General features: G+C 34.9%; 1 protein-coding gene across 9 annotated transcripts in view; it reads right to left on the bottom strand.

Annotated features, from left to right (window-relative positions):
* Nucleotides 1-22,521, bottom strand: part of FRYL (FRY like transcription coactivator) — a 135,817-nt gene that overhangs the window by 22,417 nt on the left and 90,879 nt on the right. For 4 of the 9 annotated variants that reach the window (XM_039385072.1, XM_039385062.1, XM_027717713.2 and 1 more), the window contains 21 exons: nucleotides 22,159-22,327; nucleotides 20,777-20,861; nucleotides 20,117-20,229; nucleotides 17,627-17,777; nucleotides 17,186-17,289; nucleotides 16,438-16,623; nucleotides 14,911-15,115; nucleotides 14,424-14,545; nucleotides 13,763-13,953; nucleotides 12,964-13,058; nucleotides 11,353-11,960; nucleotides 10,689-10,786; nucleotides 9,547-9,717; nucleotides 8,422-8,562; nucleotides 6,665-6,862; nucleotides 5,251-5,412; nucleotides 4,933-5,007; nucleotides 4,315-4,491; nucleotides 2,036-2,044; nucleotides 1,493-1,696; nucleotides 323-493 (listed from right to left, as the gene is read on the bottom strand). In XM_039385072.1, coding sequence (XP_039241006.1) covers nucleotides 323-493; nucleotides 1,493-1,696; nucleotides 2,036-2,044; nucleotides 4,315-4,491; nucleotides 4,933-5,007; nucleotides 5,251-5,412; nucleotides 6,665-6,862; nucleotides 8,422-8,562; nucleotides 9,547-9,717; nucleotides 10,689-10,786; nucleotides 11,353-11,960; nucleotides 12,964-13,058; nucleotides 13,763-13,953; nucleotides 14,424-14,545; nucleotides 14,911-15,115; nucleotides 16,438-16,623; nucleotides 17,186-17,289; nucleotides 17,627-17,777; nucleotides 20,117-20,229; nucleotides 20,777-20,861; nucleotides 22,159-22,327 — 3,435 coding nt within the window. The remainder of the gene's footprint in view (nucleotides 1-322; nucleotides 494-1,492; nucleotides 1,697-2,035; nucleotides 2,045-4,314; nucleotides 4,492-4,932; nucleotides 5,008-5,250; nucleotides 5,413-6,664; nucleotides 6,863-8,421; nucleotides 8,563-9,546; nucleotides 9,718-10,688; nucleotides 10,787-11,352; nucleotides 11,961-12,963; nucleotides 13,059-13,762; nucleotides 13,954-14,423; nucleotides 14,546-14,910; nucleotides 15,116-16,437; nucleotides 16,624-17,185; nucleotides 17,290-17,626; nucleotides 17,778-20,116; nucleotides 20,230-20,776; nucleotides 20,862-22,158; nucleotides 22,328-22,521) is intronic. The other 5 variants (XM_039385082.1, XM_039385076.1, XM_039385069.1 and 2 more) reach the window with 3 other exon arrangements.

Here is a 22,521-nt window from a genome sequence, read left to right on the forward strand (position 1 = left end):
AGAAAATGTTGCTCAAGAAGGATTTCAACCATATCAAGTAAAAGCATCTTGAATATTAGCCTATTTCATTCTGCACCATGAAATGATCATGATCAGCGCCTTCAATAATATTTTTAACCTGTGGTAAGTTCCCTCAGTCCATTCAAGTAGTCTTCATACTGAGGAAACATTTTGTAAGAACATGCCAACAGGTTAGAAATATTAAAAGCAAATCAACTAATCAGTGTAACAGATGAAAATTCAGTTGAAAAGAAAGCTGAAGTTGCTACTAGAACTAGAAGGAGCCCAAATCAGCCATGCACCAGCCCACATTTCTCCCCACCTCAGGCAGCTGGTTGCTAGAGTTATCTAGAGAAGAAGCCTCCAAACTTGGGGTCTCAGTTCTGATTTGAAGCACCTCTTCTGTTCCCACACTGCTAGTGGAATCTTGAGACTGAAGTGATAAACCAGCATGATCTGATACTGCTTCATCTATGGCAGAATCACTGATTAACTAAGACAGAAAATAAAAAAACATGAAATTCTTTACAGTAAACATATAAATTACAGGGGGAAAATGCATTAGTTTTAAAATAGGCTGTTTCAGTATCATTAACTATCTGAATTTATTTACATATTATGAATTTAAAAGCTTTACACTAAAACCATTACAAGCATCACATGCATTTCTGTAACATCTAACTCTGAAAAGAAGTTTTTCTGTTAAGGAAAATTATTTCCCTTCTTGTTCTTATAGGTTTCTGGCACTGGTTAAATGCTAGACCAAAACCACTGAAGCAGAGCACTTTATTGGGGGCAACATTAATACAAACTTTGCCTAAAGTCTGAAAACCAACATATCCATCAAGCTGCTCCCCATCAAGTCAATTTTCTCATAAATTCATTTATATAATGAATAGAGATTTCTGAGAGGCCAGCATTCTTAATTTTCCTCATTTATAAGTACACAGGCTTCAAAATCTGTAATTAAATTAGCAATCTCTGTGGTTAAACACAAGTTAGACCTCCACATGACCACTTAAATCTCTTGACCTTATTTAGCATTTTGGGGTTTTTTTTGAGCTAGGAATCTGCAAAGACACAACCTTACTATATAACACATGCAATTTTGTGCTTATATTTAAACAAAAATAGTAAGTGTAAAGTAATAGTAAGTGTATAGACAGTATTAATAGTAAGTGTAAAAACATTAAGAAAATGAATGTTATACTAGAATGATAAATTTGTTATGTACCACCAATGTGGTAACATAACATTTTTCCTTCACTGATGTTGTTATGAAAAAGAAGCTTAGCCACATTAATTTAGTTCCTTATTATGTCACTTAGTCTGAAAGTGTGAGCCACACTCATCCATTGAAAGTGCAAGGGGAAAGCTTAAGTTCTCAGCCGGGTTGGAAAGGACCTCTGAGATCATCCAGTCCAACCCTTGATCCAACACTGCCGTGGTTACTAGACCATGGCACTAAGTGCCACATCCAAAAATAACTTACCATCTGTGAACGAGACAGTATCTGACTTGCAGTCAGTGCTGCTTCTTCTTCTGAAGACTCATCAGTATCTTCCTGGTTGGTCAAGTTCAAGCTCGGTGTGCTACCGGAGTACTGACATTCCTGAAGGGACGGTGTGTCTCCTTTGTCAATGCTGTCAAGAGAGCGCCTACGAACGCCCCAGTTGAAGTTGTCCATGCTTTCACCCTGTAATAAAAAAGTTTGCATACATATGTATGTAGGAATTTCAACATAATTAAATTAATACACAAATGCAACAGAGAGAACACAAGTACTGAATGCGTTATGAACAGAGTTTCAATCAGCCCTTTAATTTTATTAAAATTTTAAATACCTTTTAAAATGTTTATAAATAAATTAAAATATATGGCAAATTAAGTAGAAATCTTTTTAATATCTTCTTGGAAAGTAACTCAGTATATAATCTAGAACTATACCAGTATTGATTTTATAATCTGACTAGAAAAACAAACACATCACAGACAACAAGAGATGAACAAGCCAGGGCACCAGGCTGCAACTTACCTGCAGCTCCTGGTTAGCAAAAAGGAAAACACATATAATTAGAAAGAACGAGGACAAACACTGAAAGATACTCTAGAACCAGGGAAAAATGTTTTATTACATAAGATTTGCCAACAGTAAAAGACTGATTCAAGCTCTGAAAAAAAGCTTTAGTCAAAAAGCTAGTATTTAATGTCTCTTTCTAATGAGAGATTGATTAAAAAAATAAACAAACTGATGACAAAACACTAAAACCAGCATGCTCATGATACATTTTCTCTAGCGTAACATGTAAAGCAACTGTTTCAACAAACATTGATGGAATTCTTTCACTAACACACATGAATCTATACTGACCACATCCAACTGACAAAGCACCACCAACATTAATTATATACACGGTGTAGAAAGGACGATGTTATCATTAACTGTTTTACTAGCTACTTTGTGTCAGTTTTATAAAGTGCACCTGGACACCAATAGCTGGATCCATTCTCTTGGCACATTTTAAAGCTAAGGTATCTGGGTTTCAAATAACCACCATGCTAAGTGAAATCCATAACTTTAAGACATAGCTGTTTTAATTCTCAAGTACAATAATAATCTTTGATTTTCTCACACATTTTGTCAACCTTCAACAATTCATCTAAGTAATATGGAAAACCCGGTGAAGTTCACCAGTCTACAGACAGTTACTAAAACACCACATCTAGCCCCAAATGTGGCTCCAAAACTGCCCCAACAGAGTATCTTGTGGTGACTTAGGAGATCATTATGATGCATTAAATATGTAAAGCAAACTAAATATTTTGTAGTCTCTTTCTCTCTTAGTGATTTCTTTTGCTCAAAAAAAAAAAGATGAAAAGTTATGGCAAAGCAAAAGAATTCCAACTACAACAAAGTACTACTACTGCAGGCTGAACCACTAAAGTTCAACTTGAATATTACTCAGATTTTAATGGAAAAGCCCCAGTTCATACTGTTGACATTTAATTATTATCAATAAAGAATATTCTATATTTTTGGTGCAAAACTAGGCAGAGCTCTTATATCAAGTGCACAATTTATATGGAAGGCCCTACATATGTACAATCTGTGCTTTTACATTTTTTCCGAGTATAGTACTACATGTTTCATTCAGGTAAGTAATAAGAAAGAAACAGTTTTTTCTTAATTATGATCTGCTATTAAAATAACACAGAAAATGAAGTTAAAGGTTAACTTGGTTTGGCAAGTTTCCAACTTTTGGCATCCTACCTGCAAAATCCTATCTAGTATTAAAATAATGTTTTACTACTACTGAGTATCAATTTTGAACTGCTTTGACTACTTGTATTAAATACAGGAAATTGTTTCTGTGTAGTGTGTGGTTACATCTATGCAATAGACCATAATGAGCCTGTACTTTCCCTAGAAGGTACAAATATTAGCTGCAGTGAGGCAATACACACGAAGCAGGAGGAAAGTGAGATCAAACCAAAGTATTAGGGGGAAAAAACCCAGGATTTTGTAAAAAGGGCTAGATAAATCAGGAGAAGAATAGACAGGCAGATATTCTTAGTAGCTTGTGGACTCATGACCAGCAAGGGTCTCCATTCTAATTCAGTATTTTGCATAGACTAATGAAACCACAGCAAGAAACTACAAAGCATTTGACTTTTTTAAGCTTCAGCAAATTCTTGTCTGAAGCAAGTAACAATTGTTAACAGAATCCTTACTATTTCTCAATACTTGAGAATTAATTTTGTTTTACTTCCCCCCTCTCTTTTTGACAGGAGGATAAATGGAGGAACTGTAAGAACTTCAATAAACCAGATATAATGTAAAAGTCAGTGCAAGCAATTATAGAGAGCAAGTCAGTCATATATGATGAGATAGTGTATCATACAGTTTGTCACTTTGAAAGCCTTGTCATGTTTTCAAAATCCAGAAACATATGAGAAACAAAAATTATGCCATTTTCTTAACATATTGTTCCATAATTAAGTTTTCTACTGTATGATACCCAGGTGTTCATGCTGTAATTGGCTTGTACTGTCATATCACTGCACTTTCTTTCACTTAACTCCCCCCAAAAAATCTCATCTCTTCCCCCAGAAACCATCCAACAATTTGCAACAACTTAACACTCCAAAGTTTGTGACACAGGTTTCTTTATCTAGATAAGCTCAATGATGTCATAAATTCTTCTGAATTGGATTAGTTAGTAGAGCTACCAATTCCTTAGAATTGCACCAACACAACCTTATTTTTAAAATGTTCTCAAATGGAAATATACAGAAGAAACCCCAAGGTCTCACCTCTGCATCTTCCAATTCAACATCTAAAAAGTCAAAGTCTTTAAAAACTCCAAATTGTTGTTCACTGGTATTGTCTTCTACAGCCACTTCCTCCTCTTGAATCACTTCTTCTGTTGCTGAAATTAGACTAGTTTGTTGATCTCCAACGTCCAAGTCTTCATTAGAAGAAAACACAACCTGCACATAAGATAAAAAATAGAAATAAAACCTTCCAGTTTCTCTAACTCCTAAAGTCAGGTATCCTGCTTCCTGCCATTTAATGGCATTACAGGCAGCCAGTACAAGTACAACTATACTGATAATACCAGGGCAAAACATATAGCCCTCTCCCAAGAAGACTGACCTAAAGTCACTGAGACAGCAACATTAGTTTTGGCTGCAATTAAATAGTGTTTTGAAGTCTGGTTAATAAAGAACCATGCCCACTGGACTTCTTGAGGAGTAACAGTAATTCATTACTTATGATTCCATCTCTAATTTTTCAATTGGATTTGTGAACTGCTGAACCGAAACTAGTTTGTCAAAACCTGCTGTTCACAACTTCACCAATACTTAAAAATGCAATAGCATTCCACTACTTGAGTTTAAAAACCAAAACAAATCACCATCACCACTTACTGAAGGATTCTTGGGAAGACCAGATTCTGGACCACACAGAGAAAGTACATTCATTAGCTTCTCCCTAGTCCTTCTCTGAAAAATATACCAAAGGCAATCACATAAGTATGACATTTGCATTTTTACCTAGTCACAGTGCATGCTGACATCCTCTAAAAAGAATCTTAAAATTTTTTCTTTTTGCCAGTATTAGCTTTTAGTTTATGCTGTATTCATTTACTGGTTTATTAAGACACAATACACTTCAGTAGGTTTTTTTTAATACATTCATAAACACTGTCTCCAATATATGTATAAAGTGTTTGAGACACAATGTACCTGAGATAGCTGTGGTCTCTTCCAGCTGACAGGAACTAGTGCATTTGAATTGGAGCCTGAAGAAGTTGAAGAAGTGCTCCGGGTGACAGCAATGACTTTTGGCTTCCCGTTTCTACCAGCTGCGCTGTGTTGATCACCATACTTATTCCCAATAATTGGTGTCTAGCAAAGGCAACAAACACTTTCTTAAAATTCAAATCTATATTAGTAAAGAATACATACTTGATTTTAGAATTTAGCATTACATAAAATGTAGGAGGGCTTGTCCTGTTTGTAAGCATTCTGTAAAGCCCATGTCTAATCCACTGAGCCTCAATACACTGGGGAATACAAAGCTGAATATTTGTACCCTACGCAGCAAGCTGCCATTCTGCCCACTTGTGTATTTTCGAATTATGCACATTTTATGCTGAGGATCAAACTGTATTTTTAAGCACACTTTAAAACCAACTGTGTTCCAAGTTTAAAATATGCAAAGCTTCTCTATAGCATCATTCCCTGCCATTAACAATTGTTTTCACAGACCAGCAACATCACAAACACATGCACACTTCTGAAAAAACAAAGATCAAATTCAGCTCTTTCAACAGCAAATGCTATTCCAGTGAACTCTGTGGGAATTCATCTTGTCTCTCGGTTTTCTTGTCTTTCAGTTATCTGCATGCACTGAAACTTCCAGTAGTGAATTTACTTACCAATTCAAGTAATGCTCCTAAGACATCTGTATCTCCAATCATTATCTGGGGTTAGTTTCAATCAGAAGCCCTTACTTCTGATCACTTCTAAAGTTTCTGTGATTTTCACAACTCTATATTACACTGCAGTCACTTGGCCACTCCCCTTTTCAGACACAGAATAAGTATCAGCTGTATTATTCTCAGTTCTACTGAACCCTTATAAGGGGTAGGGGTGATGTTTTTAACCACAGGAGGTTTTTCTCCAGTTGTGTCCCTCTCACATTGAGTTTCCTGTATTTTGTATCCTACTCTCTCTTCTATATTTCCTCCCCCTTCCAAAGTCATGCCAAAACTGTACAGGGTTTTAATCCTCTCAGTCCTTGAATGCACAACCCTTCATTTGTTGAAAGCCTGCAATGTTCAGCTGCAAGTAGCAGCCATCTGCATTATTCTGCTCTCTGACATAGCTGAAATACCCTTGAGAATAATCTTATTGACTTCTAGTAATTAACTCTCCAGACATTCAAAAGGGAGAAAAGGCAAAAACGCAACATAAAAGAATTCAAAGTTTATCTTCCAGTATGACTCTAATTACAAGTATGAAAAATTTCAACCTCTGCCACTCTTACAACTTATACTTGTTTTAAAACATGTAAACATAGAAGGCTAACAGAAAATAACACCTGAGTTTGCAACAGCAAGTCATTACTGTGTTGTTATTTAAATGTAATAATTACCTCTGATATATCAAAATGAAAATCTAAGGTCTTCCCAGGTAGCTCCTTCGAGACATTATTAAAAATTTTTGTGAAAGAGATTTCAGGAGAACCTATGTCGCCTCCATAAGACTTCGGAATATCATTAGGCACAACAAGGCTTGCAGATCGAGACACTACCAGTTTCAAAATATTAAGGGCTTCCTTCCAATATGGACTCTAAAGAGAACATACACAAATCACAAAACAATCACTTCAACCAAGACAGCAACTTTCATGTACAGTAGGATTTTGCAAGAATCCTCAAATCAAAACCTGTGATCCTTTACACGTGGCTAAAGGTGCTAGCACAGGTGGGAAGCTTCAGACCTTGAAGTGCCAGGAAAGCAGTGGCAAGGTACCAAGCCATCCCATGTGGGTGGTCAGGGCCAGCCAGGCAGGCTCATTAGCTCCAGGTCACGATGCCAGCCACACCAGACTCCGTCCCATGTCCCTCAGTCCCTGTAGTTACACTGGTTTTTACCACTGCCTGAAGTATCTGCCCTTCATGCCCCAGGAGATAAAAATGATAGTATTTAAAAACTTCCACTTCTTGGTATCTTTAATTATTTTACATTATGGATAGAGTGAACTGATTTTGAAACAAACAAAACTATTTTGTGCTTGAAATCATGAGGAAATATAAAAGATCTTAAAAAAGTGAAAACATTTACAAATCAAAAGTGAAAACATTTACGCCATCAAACCAATGGAGTGCTTAAAAAAAGCCAGGGAAAAAACATGAGAATATGAGAGGTGGAGCCTGAGTTAAGGTAACTTCTCTGGAATATTTTTTCGCTAGTACCATTCTTTTGAAAGCTTACATCTTCTAATTAAGATTACACTCCATGGCAGTGTGGGCTTGCACAGAAAGCTCAGATAAAGGTCAGAGGTAAAGCAAGCAGCTGCCAGGCCATAAAAACTATAGTTAACGCTAATCATTCCATTTTGCCTAATGTACTCTGACAGGAGCACAATATCTAAAGCACATATCCATCAGTAACAAAACATCCAGGGACCACTACTCTTCCTGGTTAATTATCATTAAACCATTTGACTGAAATACATTTGGCAATAATGGAATTCAGAGAAAAAAGAAAAGGAGGGGATAAAAAAAAGAGAATGTTGTGCACTGAAATGGTTTTATGCTCCAGGCATTTTTATAAAATCTTTCAGCAAGATGCTAGACTTTCTTCTGTGAAGCAGATTTTCAGTGAATTTGTGTTCCATGTACAAAGGCTCAAATTACCTTGGGCAAAACACTATGGTTCATCTTTTGGGGACTTCATCTAACAAAAAATGCACTCAATTTTGTTAAGGTGCACCTTAACGTTCCTCACAGATGTATTACTGAAAGTGGTTTAAATATGCATTTAACCATAAAACTTTCTTTTTAAAACAGATACACATAAATAAAACATTTGTGCAACTTAGCAGTAAACATTTCCTTATATTTTAGTAGTTGAAGGATCATCTCCTTTAACTGCATATGAGGAGTAGCCTGTATCTGTGAACAGATGCACATTCAACCAGATAACTTGTCCCACATGATGCAAATCACACTGGACAATACATAAGCATCCAGTGAATAAACTACATAGGAAAAAAAACCCTATGAAATCCTACTTCAAACAACTATTTTTATATCTGAAATAAATTCTGCCCAAAATTCAAGCGTAATTTTGATACCACTTTGATAATAAGCAGAAAAGCCTTTTACAGTTCTTCAGAGTACCTACCTGAACATATTTACCAATAACTTTTATGATTTCCAAATTAAATTGCTTCACTGGTGCTGTGGATAGGTCAATATGACTCAGAAGACTGTAAATGATCTGCAGCAAGGACTGTTGCATACTGGATAACCCTTTCTCTAACAGCTAAAAAAGTTTTATAAAACACAAAATTTAATTAGGGCTTTTAATGGTAACAAAAAATGAAAGCAAACATTAAACTATAGCTAACTTCCACACACATTTATTTTCCCCTCCAAGAAACTGAAATGTACCACTTCCTGTTTTTCAAACCTTTGTTTTAGCATTAAAAACCAGTAATGCAATAGAACAATGGTTTTTGTCCTGATTAATTTTCTCACTAAATTTTGACATATTTCTTAGCACAGATCTAAAGCACCTAACAATAAAACACTTCTCACTAAATAGAAGTGTTCATACAAATTTGAAACCTTAAAATTGTAGGAAAAACAATTGCAGCTACATCTTTAAGAAGGTTGGTTAACACAGTTTTATGAACAAAAGAAGTACATATAAAGTCATTCGTAAGAATGAACAAATATTTTAAAAATATCTTCATCAGTTTGAAATTATACACTTCAAGGACAAGCTCTACAAGCTTTTCACACAAGGTACTTTTTAAAGGTAATAACAGCTTTCCTGTATGAACAGCTGGCAGAATTATACAGTGATTTCAGTAATTTAAATGATCTTTTATATATTATGCAATACTTACAATTGAACTTTGCAATTATTTTTTTTAGATTGTGATAGAGACATCTTTAAATGTGCACTTGGCTAAAAAAGGTCTCTTAAAATGTGCATTAAGCATATTTTGCAAAAGCCAAGACAGTGTATATTCATGTAGTACAGAACACAAATTACTATTACCAAACACTCCTATCACAAAAGGAGCTCTTTCATTAGATTAGAGGAATTATCACTGCAAGTTACATTTAAATTACTGCACTCCAAAATGGCAGTAGTCATTCCTTTTCCATCCTAGAACATTTTAGTATTATTTTCCCATTATGGAAGATGTACTTTATTCCCCCCAGTATTCAGAATCATAAAAAGTAAGGAAATGGCAAGAAATTGTCAACATGAGATACACTTTTATTAAAAATTTACCTCTGCAAGATAAGTTATGAGGTTAAATGTGGCATCTGAGAAAGAGTCATGCAAATATCTACACACTACATTAATCCAGTTAGAACAGTCTCTGGAGTAACTGTGTGTACTGTATAAACTCATCATATGAGCCAGATTGGCAAGAGTTGGTGACTTCTCCTCAGCACAAACCTGAAAAGCAAAAATATATTTAATCATATTAGAAATTATAATTTTTTTAATCCAATCATTCACAAGTCATTATGCACTTTTCCCAGATTTCACTCCATTTTCTAATAACTGAAATAGAACTAATCACACAAGCATGACTAACGGTTTCTGTTAAATTTTGGTACTGTGGCATCCATGTTCCAAGTTTATCTATTAATCATACCAAACACACCTCAATTAGTATCCCTAGCTTTAGTAACACAAGTATTTCAGGGACATCAGTAATGTGTGGATTTGCATCAGGCATGTATTCCTTTGAGATAGCTTGTGCACAGCTTAGGGGTTCACATATGACAGTCTGGGCAGCCAGAGGCATCTCCTATTCCAGACAGCACTTTCTTATTCCCCTTTCCACACTCTTCCTTAAAAGGCAGATTGTCAGGCCAGTGCAACACCATCCTGGCTGGTGACTGCTGGTCTGCACCATGTACTGCTGTAACAGCCACTACAGTTCAGAAATATTTCAGGATTAATCACTGTGTACAAGTAACAGAAAGAACACAAAACCTAGTCTTCTCCATCTACTAATCCGAAAGGTGAGGATCACTTCCTTCTCATAAGTAAATTAGGAAATAAATTAATGCTTAAAATGTGATTATGTTTACATTTTAAATGACAAATGGAAAAATCGGACAAGTGAGAAAAAGTAACTGATATCATCAATAAGAAAATTTTTTCTTGAAATCTAAATTTTATAGATAAGCTAAATGTGTTTTTTCATTGGCAAACAGAAACTCAGGGGTTGGTATGATGTCCAGCTATATAAATTAGGGTTGGATCACATCTTCAAAAAATAACATTTCATAGTTATTTATATTACTATTAGAATCATGTAGAAGTATTACATAAACAGAGCCAAAAAATAAAAACCCAAAGCAGAAACAACACTGGTATAACCTCCTGGGTACTTTTCCAAGCATCATGTTACATACCTTTGCTATCCTGTCAGCTGTTTCTTTACAAAACTGTGTTGGGTTATCAAAATGTTGTATCAGATGAGGAAGCAGGCACAAGATGTTTAGGGGAAATCCTAAACACGTACATAAACACAGTTATATGAGCCCTAAAGATTTTTAATATTACTTAATTTAATGTGGAGTTATCCGGTATTTAAAACCCTTACAGCATGAAACATACATTCACATAAACCTATAAACTATATATACACATATCTAAGTGTGTATCTATGAAGAACATATATGTAGATGTGTCTGTGTTAGGTACAAAAATAAACTCATCACTGGACCAATTAAGCAAAACTACCATGAAACTGGATAGTTTTAGGAACTAGTCACATTGTTTATAAAAACGTGTAAACAGTACTAATTGAGATAGCACAAGATCATGAAAAATAATACACCACTCTTGAAACTCACTTGTAAGCAATAGCCAATACATAAAGTTTACGTGAAATCTTTCTTCTCAGACAATCATGGTCTGTAATGTATTCCCACTATCCAGCAGTGTTAATATCGACAACTGCAAAAAACATTTAACTGAAGTCTTTCTTTAAGGCAAATGCCTAATTACTACTGATTTTGATTCCACTTAATTTGATGAAAAAAAGGTTTTTTATTACATATTTGCAAAAGATACCTGCTAACTGAGAAGGATCCACCAAAGCATGCCGGGAGATTGTGATGAGTTTACTGAGGAGATGAACAGTCATTTCTTGTGTTGATGCTGAAGTAAAGCCTTTCAGGAAAAGCTGCTGAAGGCCTGGAAAGTTATTCCATTTCAGTTTATTCTGCACCTTTTCTATCTTTTCCCGACTCTCTGATTTATCCAGAGGCATGTGAATAAGAAGCTTGTTGAGTAGCTTGAGAGCCAAAAGGTATTCATACTCATAGTCTGACTCCAGCAACGAAGCTGCAATCCAAAATATAGTGGCCATCAAGTTGACAGGGTCAGTAGTGGGCTGCACATCATACATTCCTCCCTCTCTCAGGGAGGAAAGGCTTCTAGTCCTGGCCAAACTTCCACCATGATTTATCCTTCCATCCATTATATCCAGCGTGTTGCTCCGTCGCCGGTCGCCTCTCCGTTCACTGATTAAATTCAGTCTCAAGGAATTACTCCTTGTATTGCTGTAGTATCCCAAACAACTGCCACTACTAATGGGACTTGTGCTTAGATTTATCTGTCCAGTGCTTTTCCTATTAGCTGCATACTTGTTTCCCATTACAGAATCGTGGTATGAGGTTCTAAAATAAAAATCAATATTACATATTATTCCATGCGAAATACTTAAATAACATACAGTTTAGTAAAAAGAAAGAAAGAAAAAACACGTTACACTAATCACATACACATGCAGTGAATATTCTGCTTCATCACCATAGGAGTATTATAATATATGTAAACACAAAACTTCTGTATCTATTATTAAAATATCCTTACAACATAAGGACAAGACTGTAGCATCCTGTTGTCTCTTCTACCTAATCTATTTGTTACAATCCCAGAACACAAAAAAATCACAGCAAAATCAGAAAAATTAGCCTATAGCATGTAAAAGATTACCTGTAAGTGATGAGCTAGCATCCCAACTTACTTATAGATGCGATAAAAGTAGAGAAATGAAGGAATTTGCTTACTACCATATATTTGAAGTATCTGACTTAGGAAAACCAACACCTTCCAGTTCTCATACTGAGAAATTGAATATATTCCAAGAAATTTCAACATTTTCAAAAACTTTGCAAGGAAGTCAAACAAAGAATAGATGTCTGTACATTCAGGGATATTTTTCAGTTCGATAAAAAGCCATTGAGTTAATCACTCCCAACTGTGATGAGACACACAAATGACTCAGACTGTTCAACTACACTTCTCATATATGGACAACAAAATTGAGGTCTAAGACAGACCAGTATTTGCAGTGCCTATATTTTTGAGAAGCTTCAGAAGAACTGACCACACATTTAAGAACTGAGCCATGAGGAGCACCTGGAATACCTATTCTGTAAAATTAAATTGGACCCAAGAGGGTGAATTGGAAAGGTAGCAAAGATCCTTTTCAGGAAATCTAGAAGTTTTGTTTGGGGCAGAATAATAAAAACATACAAGAGCAAGCAATTTCACTATATGGATACAACTATTCTGCAAAGAAAACAAGAAAACATTTAATTACATTTTTAATACAGATTTTTAGTAATTCAAATGTATAAATAAGCATAATGTAGCTTGATTAATAAAAGAACTTACTGAGAAAGGGCAGAAAGCAGATCATAATGCTTCATGGTTTCAGCCAATGTATCAATAGCAGACTCTAAAGTCAAAAGCAGCTCTATGACAAAACCCTGGGGAAAGCCACAAGCCATTATAAATCATGCAGTATGCACAAGGAATATCACAGAAAATCTACTGAGTAATAATATAAAAATAAAAAAAAAAACCAGTATCAGTAACTAAATTATTTCATGTTTCAATTAGAACACAGTCCTGATGAGACTCGAATTAGCAGCACAGCTCCAAGATAAGGAAAAACTTCCATTTATTTTTAAGTATTCACCAAATTCATTCTGGTTTGCATTATTTTTAAAGATGAACTGAAGGATGGAGTCATTTAGACACTCATTTTGCAGAATTAGAAGATCAGATCCACTCTTTGGATGTACAAGGACACTAAGTTGAATGATTGTTAACACTTTTTCAGGTTAAGTTCTTCATTAAAGAAAACCTAAATTATTTTCTATATGGTTGATCTCAGTATTCTCCAACAATGAAGGAGAAGGTGTTTTCAGAAAAGAGACGATTAAACCCTCTGAAAATTCCTATTGCTGTAGAGGAGAATGTGCACAACTCATCATTTCCTCAGCTAATTAGGTGAAAATTCAGAAAGAATCACGATTAAAACTGTTTTGACATTTGAAATATTTAAACATAAAAAGCAACTGAATAAAATAATGCTTTCATATTTTGCTGCTATTAAATACTAGTAATGCAAGTATGCCCTTCACGCTGACTAAGCTTTCTAATAAAATGGAGGGAAAATTTCAAGTACCTGAGCTTCTTCTCCAGCATCGCCAACAGTTTCTACTAGTCTGGAGAGAACATCAGAAAGTGTAGATGGCGTGAGAGGCTGCTTCAGAGCCCTGAAAATCTGAAAGGACCTCCCAGCATAATGTCGAGAGGAGCATGAAAGCGCAGTTTGCAAAGCAACTTCACTGAGACGGCGTTCCAACTGATATCCTCCTACAAAAGCAAATAAATACTCAAGCAACGCTGCTTTATAAAAAAACAAATCCACTTGAATTTACTGAAGAGTAAATTGCCAAAGTCATTCCTAACTTTAAAATACCCTCATATCCTCTACATTTCTCTCAAGCAGTATTAGTTTCAAAAATCTTTACAGGGAAATAAACTTGTATACTTAATACTGAAAGACTTTCAGAGAATAAAGCATTTATGACTTGAATATTATGTGTTCACAACAAATTAAGAAGATATTTTATCTCATTCCTAAAAGATTAGATTTAAATCTGTCATAACAGATACATGAACTGAAATGTGCAACACATTAAAAATATATATTTTTTAGAAGCAGTAAGCAATTACTTACAGTTATTTTATAGATAACCTGTATGTTTACATGCATTAAAAAATATTTATTTAGTTTGCAGACTTGGACATTCGATCATGCACTGACTTGTTTTCCAACATACCTGAGTTAGACTGTTTAAATATAGATACCACATGCTTTAAGAACACAGTTAACTGTTCAGCACTCTTTATACTAGGGTTCTTGGCCGAAACATCTTCATGATTCCACAATGGGCCTCTTTTCCTAAAAATATAAAAAGAGAGTAAACAGAACATAAAACATAGCCTTTGTCATTAATAGTACTTAAATTAAATTTGAACTTTAAGGTTAACTGCAAGAGAATCTACTACCTGCCATGTCAAAGAAACCATCTAGAACTGCAGACATGAATAGGAAAGAAGTTTGACAACTGCCCAATATTACACAAATATACAAGAAGTTAAGACAAAATTCTCAGGAAGTGATGGAAAGTTAGAGCTGTATTACATAAAATCACTTACTGGTGATAAAACAGAAACAGAATTAGACAGTATGATGCTAAATAGTAAGGGGTTTGCCATTTTTCCACAAAATACATGTCATGACAAAAATGAAAATTGATATCTTACCTTGAGGTAATAAATTCTATTAGAGTTTTCACTTTTTCATCCTGCTCTACTGAAATGTCAACCTCGTTGAGGATTGTGGTGTGCAGTTGAGAAATGGCAGCACTTGTATTTCCTAAACTGATGCTAGAAGAGGTAGAACTTGAACTAAGCCCTGAGTCTGTCATTGGGGAGGGCTGGTAATCAGGTATAAAATCATGAACACCTGCTGAAATAAAAACAAGGTAATTATGAGCTTTTAAGTTGACAGTTAATATTAAACATATCAAAAGAAAAAACAGCCCTCTAAAAAAATCACTGACTTAGCAAATGTAATGAGAATAATTTAAAGAGAAAAAATTAATGTATGCAGTAATTTCAATTAAATCAACAAGTCTGCTATATGAGAAGTCTTCACTTGACTTACATGACTTTTAATAGGGAATTGCCTGTTTAAAACCACTGTATTATGTTTGATTTTGTACTAGTAATATGACAGCTCATCAGCTTCTGAGGCATCTCAACTCAATAAGTTTAAACAAATTATAGAAACTTACTTCCTAATAATGAGCAGATAATTTTTTTGTTAAGACCCATGCCTTGTGCTAGGCACGCATATCTCTAAACACCTTATCTTAATCACCAGTTGGAAATGTTTGATGCTGACCTTATTGTAGTTTCTATCAGACATTTTAGTTTTAGTAATAGCAGAATATCGTGTCACAATTAGACAGTTTTACCCAAAACTGCAAATATTATGAAGGAAATGGTTTGTATACATCACTGTACAGATGCACCAATGAAGTTCTGCCAAACAGATTCACATAAAGGAGTTCTTCCACTATACACTTTTTAATTCCTCACTGCTACAAAACCCAAATTCACAAATCAGATGAGTATTTTTGGTTAGTAATAAAACCACTTCAAATGTGAACAAAAGAGAATGAACAATTGTGTGGCAATATGCTGCCACCTACTGAAATAATATGAAATACTACATTTCAGAAAAAAAAGAATTATTTAGATTTCTTTAGAAACTACAATAGGCTCTCATCATTAAAACATTCCCTTCATAAAGAGATACATAGAAAACATATAGTGTTCTGTATAATTACAATATTGTAATGTTAATGTGAACATTAGAAGGTAGTATGGCAAAAAAGTATTCTGGTAACCAATAAACAATGCAATTACAGCTGACAAAAATGAAAAAATTCAAGTTGCTATAAAAAAGTAAGGAGTGTACTTTCTTGTTTTTTAATTTCAAGGGCATCGCAAAAACTGCTGCACTAAAGATACAAAACATAGAGCTCCCTCTTTGGTTTCCACTACTATTTAATCATTCAACTGTGCTCCCTACTTTGATGACTGGGCACAAAGTGCTAATGTGACCTGTATTCATTTTGACTTCATTAAAATCCAAAGAAATATATTTTAATGCCAAGGGCTCAGGAAGATACTACAAATAAGAGAATTTTTAATAATGCCTGGAAAAAGAGATAACTTCCCATGTCATTTTAACAAGCAAGACATAATAAATCAAAAGCATACCTGTGAAAGTATAATCTAAATGGGTAGTTTGCTTGACAGTAAGCACCCTGGACTCATTGAACTCTCTGTTTCTGAGTAGGACAGAAGCAACAGACTGGACATTACTGCCAGATCCCATCACTATCAGTAGATGTAAAAGTAGTCGTTTACAATGCTCATAGACTTCAGGGTGACAGTGGTCAAAACCTAACACAAAAGGAAAATAGCAAGGCTTTATTATATTCAAAGGGCACACTGAATTATATTATTTAAAAAATTGCAGTATTAAAACTGGTCTGTTATACTTTACCAAATAATAGATATATAATTCACTAACCAATGTTTTTTCAGTGCTTCAATATAGAAACAAGAGCATACAGTTTAACGAACTGTATAGTGATCAGATCAAAAAATATATGATAGTCCCATGCAGGGTTAAAGTACAGAGTGATTTTCAGTAAGAACTTAATCTGTGCTCTGTATGAAAATAACTACACATGGAAATAGAAAGAAAAAAATTGAATTTTACTGTGCCTACAAGGAGAAAGAGGTAAAAGTAAATCCAACAGAAAGTGCCTTTAAACAACTCCAAAAAAATCTTTATTCATACTAATCACTCTGAAAGATATTTAATTGAATTCTTAAATATACTGTAAATATTATCAAAGTAATGAGATTTCAATACAATGGCAAATATTAATTTAAATATCAAAAAGAACAGCTAAGAATTCCTAAGTTACTATACATATTTCTGTAAGAAGTTAGTTACCTAGAAAAATTGCATGAAGCAAAAGATACAAATATCCTCCCCATTCCACCTTTACACTGTGGTCAACTATCAAGTCCGTCAAAAGAATCACTGCTATGTTGCATCTAAAACAAACAAAAATAAATTAGTTAGAAGAATGTAACATGAACTTTATGAAGAGCTGCAAAGAGCTTCATATGCTTCTAGCCTGTATTCATTCTTAAGTCTATAAAGATTCATTAAGTTGTGTTACAAAAGATGAACACTCATAACTAAGATAGAAAAACCTCCATCCTCCAAATTAAAATACTGAGTAACCTTAAATTGCTAGACCTGTAAGTAAACTCACAGAAAACAAATGTACTATCTACTGTCTTTTAATCTGCTATCTTCAAATTACTCTATTTGTGCAACACAAATTAAAACACAATGAATTGCCATAAGCTTTGTCAAAATAGTTACCTGTGAAGTGACATGCCTGGAGGAGAAGTTTCAGGCAAATAATCCACCAATGGTGACCAGCAACCTCCAGAAGGTGGGAAAGGTAGAGGCTCTCCTTGATTGTGCTCCATCACCTTCAACCGCCAGTTTGAATAGAGAGGCATTGAATCACCTAACACAACAGAAAATTAAACCAGAAATATACATAAAATACAAATTTCCATATCATATAGCCTTCTAAAGAAATATTTTTAAATTCTTGAAAAGCTGAGATAGGGGACAGGGAAAGGTAAACCAGCTGTAAACAGTAGTAGTTGGACAGAGTTTAAAAAAAAAAAGTGGTTATTTCTTTCAGCATAAGGATGATTCTACAGAAGACACACCCATATCAGAGTAAGATTTTGTTGAACAGGTTTGTAAAAAAGATGAAAAAAAGGTAAAGTGATCTAATGTAATTTCCTTGAATTTCAAACCTCACATCAGATAGGGAGTTAGTCAAGGCTGGCACCTTAGATCATACTGAACTCACTTTTGAAGAGCATTCCACTATAGCCTAAGGAAGTGCTTCTCAAGAGCACCTCCTCATACGTCTTGCTAGTAAAAACCCACCATGCCAGATAGTAAAAACCTACATGTCAGATAACGTCAGCCTGATACATGGGGTAACTCAGAAACTGGCACTTTTACAACAGCATAGCCCAATCCCACTGCTTTACAAAAGTTACCGCTCAGAAAATCAGTAAATTTGTCAAGAAAACACAAAAAGACATTTAGTTTTTGATGAAACAAGCTTCAAAATTGGAGGAAAAACAGCTATTTGGTATGACAATATACTGTGTTAGACATCCAAGATACTTTTCTGCTTTTAAAGGAAATGTTTTGGACTTCATAACAATCAGTCAAGGATAGAAACAAGTAAGGAAACTGCCTCAACAGTTCAGTGTTTCAGTGATTCTAGCAGCTGTCCTTTTGGAAGTATAGCTGCAGAAGTCTCACATGTTCACACGTGTATTAGCTCATTATCACCTTCTCCACCGGAAGTGACAAACTTCTTAGTGATGGAAGATGTGAGATACCTTCTGCTTCAGGATACTCAGCGTTGCTACCACAAATAGCAAACAAAAATGAAAATGACCACAGCTGTGATAACTGGCCCATTGCCTATCTGAGCAGCAGTAAACACCTGGCTGCCCAGAAGGTTACTGACCCAAGGTTTAGCAGATTCTGCATTAGGATGCCCAGTCTTTACAACAAGCTCTGTAACAGACATTAGGTTTTACCTTCTTGAAAGAGGTACTAAGAACCACATATTCACTCTAACCTTCATAGTCTGCACAGAGTCAGTCATTAAGGAGTGCCTAAGGAGATCCTAATGGACGCTCGTTGCTTCAATAGAGCATGGAACTTGCTGTGTTCCAGACTGACATCTAAAGCTTAAAACAGAAATTTACATCTTGTTGTTCAGGAGGACAAGAAAAGTAAGGAAACTGTAACATGCTCAAACAACTTAACTCGCAGCAAAATCAACTCAACAAAAATTGAATCAAAGCTAAGAAGACAGCCTGTGGGAGCACTCTAATGATCTGGATCAGAGTGAAATATATCTCATTATCCCATGCAGGGTTAAAGTACAAAGTCATTTTAATTAGTAACAACCTCTTAGCTGAAACAAGAGTTTCAGTCAAACAAGTACTCTGACCAAGTATACAGAACCCACTAATGTAATGCATCATTTACTGTCTGACCATTTTCCTCATTTTTGCCTGATGACCTGTTATGTTTAGCTTTTCCTAGCATTGTCATGATGATTTTGTATCTTAGGCATTGGTACAAAAGTAGCCACAGTTAACAAGCCTCTGTTAAAAAAATATCTCCATAAATATAATGGAGACATTTTTACCTCTATCCTTACCACTGCGTCTCAGAAAAAAACAAAACAGAAATCATATAAAATAACCGAAAACACATTTTCAAAACAAGCTTGAAAATTAAACCTACATAATGAGACCCTTTTCCCTTGCTATATTTTCTTTTGATATGGCTTCTGAGAAAGTTTTGTACCCATTTTTTTTTAAACAGGCCAAGGAATGCTATAATTTTAAAGAACAATTACTTCTACTTTTCTTCTTTTTTTTTTAAAACTTCTTTTCCATCACCTTTTTTTTAATCTCATCTTCCTCCTGCTAATCTCTCTCTGTTTCGTCTGCCTAACTGTCAAGGGAAATAAAGTAAAATAATTTAATTTGGGAAGACGTTCACGACTTATTCCAGAGGACAAGTGAAGGAAGAAAGCATATTAACTTCCTTGTAAACTTTATCCTAATCAAATACATGCCAGACTTCAATAGTAGTACTAGGATGGAGGGAGGTAAAAACTCTTTTTAAACAGGATTATGCAAAAAACCACTGATAATGCCCTTTTTGTTACGTTCCACAACCTACAGCAGAAGTATTAACTTGAGAAAATTTGGTTTTCTATTCATAGAAGTATTTTAAAATAAAAAGTGTTACTTTTTTCCTCTTCATATGATCCTCCAGAACTGCTGCTGTAGCGAGATTCTAGTCTGTGGTGCTGGCGGTTTAAGTTACTGTTCAACCCGCTGTAGATGTCTAGATGCCCGTAACTGTAGGTACAAAAAAAGCAGCACTAGTAACTGATATTCTGTGACAAACATCAGTCAGGGTATCTCAGTAAAACTGTATTTCACCCAAAATGTTACGCAAAAAACAATTCATCTTACAAGGACAATCAACATGATGTCAAAGGATCTCCACTGTATAAGACACATCTCCTCTAGCAACATTAGCTAAGGGGATTCAGAGAGATTATCCAATATATAAATTATATTTCTGTTCATACTCCTCTGTAGAGGAAACTGAATAAATTATGGGACCAGGCATTTTATTGCTACAGCTATACTGTTGTTGATGCCTAAATTAGCTACTCTTACACTGGACTGTGTAAGAGCATGTTTCCTCTACAGTTTTTTGAGTTCAAACTACATTTGAGACTGCTACTGTTAATCCCAAACAGTATTCCAGTTCTGCTGATTAAAACTGGCCTGTAATTCCTGCAACGTAAGCATACCTGGAGCCACTGAGATGCAAGTATAGTACCTATCAGGAATTCCTGTAATTCAACTAATAACTGCTCTTTGAGGAGACACTTACTTCTCTTCGATACTGTCTTTTATGTGTTTACTATCAGAGTTGCCATCTGTGGGAGCTACCATCGTATTGCTACTAGAAGTGGTACCTGTGAATTATATTCAAAGAAAAAAGTTGGTCAATAAAAAGAAAAGTAGTCTTAAGCATTACATGACGACCCTTATTTACTTGTCCTTGCCAAAAGCCTTAATCAGGTTTACTCCACAGTGACTGGCACAAATACAAACTGAGCTATACAAATTACTTTCATATGTAGTAAAAGATCGTGAGCTGCTACCATAATTTCACTAACTGGAAAAACTAAAAATAATCCATTCCAGGAATCTCTGAGTCTTCAATTTAAATTAAGTAGAAAGGTCAGTTTTTGAAACAGAACCTAGAGACCTATTTCTTCCTTCCCTGTATGCCACACCTCATCGTAATCTGTAAAATGTAGTTGGACTTTGAGTATGCAGTTAAGTCAAACCACAAACAGATTAAGGATTAAAACCTAATAGCCTACAGTAAAGCTTTTATCAATTTCCTTTTAAGAGAAATTTATAAGCATCACACTGAATTGATGACCACAATTGGAAACAATTTCGTGCCCCCTTCACAGCCTTTGCTATTCCAAGTTGCACTAAGTGTAAGAGCCATGGAATTTTTATCATATTTTTAAACACCTTCAAGAACAAGTGCCAACGCATTCACTTTGTGATCCAGAAAATCCCCATGTGATGGGTCCATGCTGCTTCATAATATTGACAGTTTGCAGCACAAAAGTTAAGTCCTTGCTTAGATACCCTCCCCACACCAATGTCTTTTGTGGCTCACTTTGAAAGACGCTGCACCAAAACAAGACAGCTTTTCCCTAGATTTCTCAGTGTGTTCTGGGATTGAAGTATGAGGTAGACACTTCTGGTATTCTCAGTGGGTTTGTGTTCTTTTGATGACTGATCTATTTCTAATTGTTAATTATTTCTAAATAAATTCTCCTAAGTAAGTGTACTTAAATCCTCTTGAAACAATTTAAGATCGTGCAGCTTGTATCTATAACAGAACTTGAAATTTAACAACTGAATGGATTTAAAATTATATACATTTTCCCAGTTGTTTGACTGAATAGACATAAAAGTCATACAGTGAGGGTAAACAGTGCAAGGCCTGAACATAGACAAGTCTGATACATATATTAAGACAAACCTGTTCTATATGAACCTATCAGACACTCTTTAATAAGAACTCAGATCGTGTAAAACGAATTTTTTACTTTATTTTTAGAAGCAGAATGTTGCACTCCTGTTGAATATTTATAGATGAACTCCAGTAGTATAATTGATTGATAGCAGCATGTTTATAACTGACAATAATACTAGTTTAAGTTAGTTAAGTTAGTAAATTCTTACCTGAAGTGACAGAGGGGATTTTGTAACTGGATGTAATGCGGTAATATGGTGGATTATCCATATGGGTGACTCCTGAACTGACAGGATCTGTAAGCTGAAGTTCACTCACCAGCTCTTCTAGTAGTTGCATTGTTTTATCTCTACCCAAATAAACAATAACTTTCTTTACCTGCCATAAAAAAGTATACAAATATACAAAAGATTTGAATATCACAACTTGTTAAAATTAGTATCTACTTGCACTGCAAGTGAGGATACATGAAACTTACTCTAATTCTAAAAGCAAACAAAATTGCTTTCCCAGCTGTCAACAGCAGCAAGCATTGGAAACATATCATGAGAGTAAGAAAGTAAGTCTGAAAA

The sequence above is a fragment of the Pipra filicauda genome, unplaced genomic scaffold, assembly GCF_003945595.2.
Source record: "Pipra filicauda isolate LSUMZ 115617 unplaced genomic scaffold, ASM394559v2 scaffold116_size3395265_pilon, whole genome shotgun sequence".
NCBI lineage: Eukaryota > Metazoa > Chordata > Aves > Passeriformes > Pipridae > Pipra > Pipra filicauda.